Genomic DNA, 6,000 nt, shown 5'->3' with positions numbered 1-6,000 from the left:
GAAATAACATTAAAGACTACGATCTATCATATTGTTACTCGTACTCCCTGACAAAGGTGGGGAATTTAGGTCTTTATGATGTCATTGGGACACAAGTGTGCTCATTTTCTCTAACTGGATTTTAAGGTCTTCAAATAGTGTGAATTCGGTGGCACCAGCACTGTGTTTGGATGTCTGCTGGGGGCCCCTCAGCCGCTCTGAGACCGGGAAAGCCAGTATTACCATAGATTCACGGACATGCATGCCACGCGCATAGAGAACAGGCGTATGTTAGGTGTGCCCGTGCATCTATACACGTATGTGTGTGTGTGCGCGCTACAACACCAGGCAGAATGCAGTAATTACAGGGATAGTCCTCTATGGGACACATAAAACATATTTACTACGGGCATGTGCATAAAACCCAGCACGAGGCAGTAAGTAATAATTAGTTTAAGAATGCGCCAAAATGTTACCGGGATTCTGAAGAAGGAACTTTAAATCTTGCTTCTTTAACTGGGACTTGGAGACTAGGTTGAATTGAGAGCTAGATTTTAGCATTTTTTGGAGAGAGGAAACTCCCAGGTAAAGAGACTCCCTCCCTTCAGCAGGGTTAGTCATTCAGTCAGCAAGCATTTATTAAGTCCTTATGATGGGCCAGGCCCTTTTCCAAGCTTGGTGAATGCAATGAGAGAGAAAAAAAGGGAAAAAAAAAAAACAGTCTTTGTTATCAAGGAGTTCCTATTCTAAGGAGGGAGACCACATTCAGGTGCTTTGGGGCATACAAGATATATCCATTTTAAATGGAAAAATGTCAGGGCAGAAAAGTGTCAGCAGTTGGGGGTAGGGAATGGCAGAGTGGGGAAAATCTTCTGAAAAGGTGGCATCTGACTCTTGGAACCTAGAGGCTGAAGTGAGGAGGAAGAGAACATGGGCGCTAAGAGACAAAGTGACCTGTTCCAGGAAATCCAAGCAGGTCAGTGTAGCTGGATCGCAGAGCAGATGGTAGAGGCAGAGAGTACCAGGTGTTCAGTGCTAAACGGAACCTTTGTGTGTTTTGATCCTGAAGGTAATAGGGAAACTAGTGGACTTTATTGAATATTGAATGAAGGTAGAGTGATATTTTGGCTCCTAAGTTGAGGTGGATTGGAGTGCATAGAGAGACTTGAGGCAAGGAGGTCAATCAGAAAGCATTTGTGATAAGTAATTCAGGTACAAGACAGATGGGAAAGGTCGAAGGTGTGAGCAGAACCTTGGCAGTGGATTGACTGGCCGGGGGTGAGTGTTAAGGAGAGAGCTGAGGATGGGCCTTCTCTCCAAGCTGTGGTCTGAGACAGTTGCCTGGAGCACAGAGAGCGTAATACTTTTTTCTGAGGGCAGTTCTGCTCTTCAAAGGCTCCAAGGCCAGTTTTGTAAAGAGCATTTGCCATGATACTGCTATGATAGGATTAGAGAGGCAGAGCTGTAACTGGCTTTTGGAGTACTGGCAAGTGTTGGCTGGAATGAGGACGCTATCAGGGACTAGCAGGAGGTAAGCCTGAGGAGGTGCAGAGTTAGGCATGTTTTAGATTAGATTAGAGGGGGTACTTGACTCTTATAAGACTGGCTAGATAGCTGTGTTCACAGAGCTAGAGGGGGGGACCCCTCCTTTTCAACTGAATTGTTGTCTAGTTCCCCTTTACCTCGATCTTTGTGAATATGGATTTTTTTAACTGAAGCAGAAGACAGCTTTGTCCTAACTGAATTTCTTGCTAGATTTGGCCCAGCGTCCAGGGCCTGTTGAATTTTTTTTCCTTCCAGTGTGGCAGTAGCCTTTCCCAACTCTGTGTCTTCTGCACAGCTAATGACTATAGCGGATTGCTTGTGAGGAGGGGGCCAGGAGTAAAGCACCTAACCTAGTCATGACATAGCAGAGATGTAGGTCATAGTGTTGGTGTTTAGATTTTGAAAGGAGCAGAAAGGAAAAGGAAAGCATCAAAAATGACTCTAAAAGTTTTGATTTTGGGAATGATGGTATTATTAATAGAAATAAAGAAGTCTGGAGGAAGAGCAAGTTTGGCCGGGGGTGTGGACTGAGCAGAAAGAAGAGTTTGGAGATATTTGGTTGTAGAGTTTGAGATACTAGTGGGACATGATGATGTGTATCAGGCACTCTTAGATACATTGGAGCCCAAGTCAGAGCCTGGGAAAGAGCTTAGATCTCAGAACCGGGGTGTGTGTGTGTGTGTGTGTGTGTGTACATGTGTGAGTATACATATGCATTTGCATGTATGGGGGAAGCATGTACTCATGCATTTGTGTGTATACACATATATATTGTGTTTATATGTATAGGTATATATATATATACATATATATATATATATATATATATACTTCTACATGCATGTATGTATATACACACATGTATTCACATTAATTTAGATATCGAAGATAATGGAAATAATGGGAATAGTTGATCTCTGAGAAAAAAAATCCTTGTAGACAGAGAAGAACCTGCAGCACCAAGGACAGAATTCTAGGCCTCAGATGGATTGAACGAGAGAGCAGAATCCCACTGGGGCCCTGAAGACTCAAGAGTGTGGTCTCTAGTGAAGATACCCACTGGTCCAAGTGTACCAGGGCCAAGTTGGGGAGCTGCCGATTAGGTGTGAACTAGTGAGAAGGAAAGAGATTAGAAGCAACATTTGATAATTTTCTTTCAATGTTATCTTAGAAAAAACGCAAGTAAGCTAAATTCCCAGGACTTGATTGTCATTTGCCTGGCCACTGGGATTAGTGGAGGGCCTCCTTTGTGGCCCTGTTAGGATCTCTGTTATTTTTGGGTCACAGGCTAAAGAGGCTTTGCTCTTAAATCTCATTGTTAAGGAGTAAGTACAAAGAAGTCTGTTCCCTCCTTCCCTGTCTTTCCCCCTTCCAGTTTTTTTTAAATTCATCTACTGCACTTGGTTATATAAGCTTTCAATTTGCCCAAATGAAATTACATTTTACTCTTATCTAATTTATTTTGTATCTAAATTAAACTCTGCCAAGAGGCACTTCTGTCTTATATGACTGTCAGGAGGAAAAATTGACCTCAATATGGACATTGTGGGCATTAAGGCAGATTCTTAGTTAGAAAAGAGGAATGGCTTATACTATTTTTCATAATATCATACTTATCCAAAATGTTTTTTTTTTTTTTAAAACAGGTTTCAGCAAATAGTACATTGATGGGGTTGATGTACAAGGCAGTATATAAAAGTGAGAGATTTAAGTTCTGTTCCATTGACCTCTAGAGGACTGCAGAATCTGTCTAACAGGGTTTATGGCTAATAAGCCTTTTGCACTTTTATCTGCAGTATCATTTTCAGATTCAGCCATAATTATAGTGAGAGGATGTAGTGAGCAGGATCAGATAACTGGGTGATGGAGAGGATAGCTCCACTCGGTCTCTGAAATTCTGCTTCAGACAATCACATAACCTTTCCCAGCCTCAGTTTCCCTTGTTTGTTAAAAAGGAGTAATAGCCCTTGCCTCACAGAATTATCTCAATTTGTATATTGTAAAATATATTTATATATTGTAAAGTGCTTTGCAAACCTTAAAGTCACCCATAAATGCTAGCTCTTTATTCTAGCTTAACAATAACAGTCCATTCTCAAAAAAACAAAACAAAAAAAAAAAAAACAAAACAACAAAAAAAAAAAAACAAGAAGCTACTTGAGGAAGCTAAGATGGCAGTGGGATTTTCACTAGAGTTTATAAGGTGGTAAATTGAGGAATTTGAGCCTTAGCCAAAAGATCATTTGAGATGGAGGAGGTGGGAGAGTGGATGCCCTAAGAGGAGATATCATCCTAGTTTTTAAAAGAGGATTGGGATCAGATGAACAAGAATGGGGGTCAGAAGTGAAATGAAAATTTGGGGAGAAAGCCTTGCCAGATTAAAAGGGGTTCATGCTGAAATTTCTCTGGCAGCCAGTTATTATCAATTTTTTTTAAAGGAGTCGTCCATTACTCTCTAATCATTTTGCTGTAAAATTTAATTTCTCCATCTGATAGAAATTGACCAGTAAAGTCCACTCTCCTTCCCAGCTCTACATATAGAACAATATCCATATGCATATTGTCAAATTGAAATGGAGCAATAATAAAGAGTGAATACAAAATGGAAGCCACCCTCCCTTACTCTTGATTTCTCATGCCCTCAGGAAGGTTTACAAGGGCCCTGTTACAGGTTAACTAGCCTCAGGCTAGCCCTGGCTTTGAGCCAGTTGTGGGAGAATGGGCATCTTGTCAGACTGCCTTTCCTTCTTATTTTCAGAACTAAATGACATACTTTGGAAACAGTTTTAGACTTGAAGTTTCTAGCCTTCGGCATGTTATAAGGTGGTAATGTGTGAGAAGAATTTTAAAGTCACAGATGGAGAGGAAAGGGACCAACTTCTTCAAAAGTGTTTTCCTTAAAATATATTTCCATTGAGTGATTTTCAAAAGTAGCTAAGGTGGGCCAGGAAGATATTTTGAAATTTCTTATGAGCATTTTGTTTTTTACCCTTGGGTTACTAAAAAAGACCCCACTCCCACCCGAAATTCCTCCACCCAGGTGATTTTGCCCAGAAAAGAAACATGATATAGAAATGTACATTTTTCTCTGCCATGATTTTATTAAAAAGTTTATGGATTTTTTATTTAACATATTTTATGATCAGAGAAATTGGATGATGAAATTTTAAGAGTCTGTTTATAATGAGGTTATTTTTATTTTCCTTTTTTTTTCTTTTCTCCCCTTCTCCCTTGTTTTAAATGTTAAATCAATTGTAAGTAACATCGTACAAGCTGCAGAAGAAAAATGTCTCATTCTACTTTTTGTCATTTAGTTGCAGACATTCAATACTGCTGCCCCTTGTAAGAATGTCCGGCAATTAACGAATGGGGTTGCCATGGCACAAGTTCTTCATCAGATGTAAGTAGTGATTGCCAATTGTTGTTCATAATACTCGTGAAGGTATTGAAATACCTTCTGTACTTGGTTTTCTTAGAGCATTTCAGTGCTTTTTTTCTTACAGGGTCTTTTTTTTTTTTTTTTTTTTTGAGGGACCTTTAAAATTCATTTCATCTCAACCAGTATTCATTAAGTATCCCCTGTGTGCAGTGAAATATGCTGATGAGAATCTGGGAATTCAGGGACAAAAATACTAACTACATTGTCCCTTTGGTTTTGATGGAGAAATGTCTGCACAGATAAGTCAGAACAAAATATGTCCTAAGTCTTTGTAGTATTGGGAGAGCACTTACACTTTGGGGGAGAGGGGCTTGAAGAAAGGCAAAGGAATAGCCTTGTGTGGGAGGTGGGAATGGAGTTGTTCCTTAAGGGAAGCTAGGGTGAAAACCCTCTAGACAGAGTACAGCTTGAGCAAAGGTGTGGAAGTTGGATGATAATCTGGAGGAGAATAAACCTTAGAGAGAAGTGTAATGTGACATCAAGCTAGAAAGAGGCTGGGGCCACATGGATCAGATAGTGAAGGGCTTTACATCTTAAATAAAGGAGTTTATGTTTTGGTACTTAGACCAAAAAATTAGGTTTCTTTTTCAGAAAATTGTATAAGCTTTGTAATCAACGTCTGATAGGAAATCATTCAACCAGAATTTATACTATTAGTATGTGTCAGGTATTGTGCTAAGAACTGGTCATAGAAAGCCAAAAATGAACTAGTCCCTTTTCCTAATGACTTTGTATTACATAAGGAGGATGTATGTACAGTAAAAGCATATGTAAATATGTAATAAGTACTGGAAGGTGGGGGTAGGGAGGTATTAATAGCTGAGGCTATGAGGAAGAAAGGAAAGCTTAGAAAGAAGCTAAAAGACAGAGGGAGGAGAGAGGGCACTCCAGGGTCTGGATCCAGGGTGATGGATGTGAAGAACATTGAAGCTGATTTGCCTCTGAAGGGGAAGTATAGTATGTAACCAACCTAGGAAGGCTAATTAGAACCACACTAGGAGGAGCTTTAAACACCAAAATGAAAGGGTAGGCCTTTA

At 39.9% G+C, this 6,000-nt stretch overlaps 1 protein-coding gene across 1 annotated transcript in view; it reads left to right on the top strand.

Annotated features, from left to right (window-relative positions):
• HOOK1 (hook microtubule tethering protein 1) overlaps positions 1 to 6,000 on the top strand; it is a 42,360-nt gene that overhangs the window by 1,052 nt on the left and 35,308 nt on the right. Inside the window, exon 2 of the mRNA XM_074265796.1 lies at positions 4,839 to 4,924. Coding sequence (XP_074121897.1) covers positions 4,839 to 4,924 — 86 coding nt within the window. The remainder of the gene's footprint in view (positions 1 to 4,838; positions 4,925 to 6,000) is intronic.

The sequence above is a fragment of the Sminthopsis crassicaudata genome, chromosome 4 (genome assembly GCF_048593235.1).
Source record: "Sminthopsis crassicaudata isolate SCR6 chromosome 4, ASM4859323v1, whole genome shotgun sequence".
Lineage (NCBI taxonomy): Eukaryota > Metazoa > Chordata > Mammalia > Dasyuromorphia > Dasyuridae > Sminthopsis > Sminthopsis crassicaudata.
This window is presented reverse-complemented; position numbering and strand designations above follow the sequence as displayed.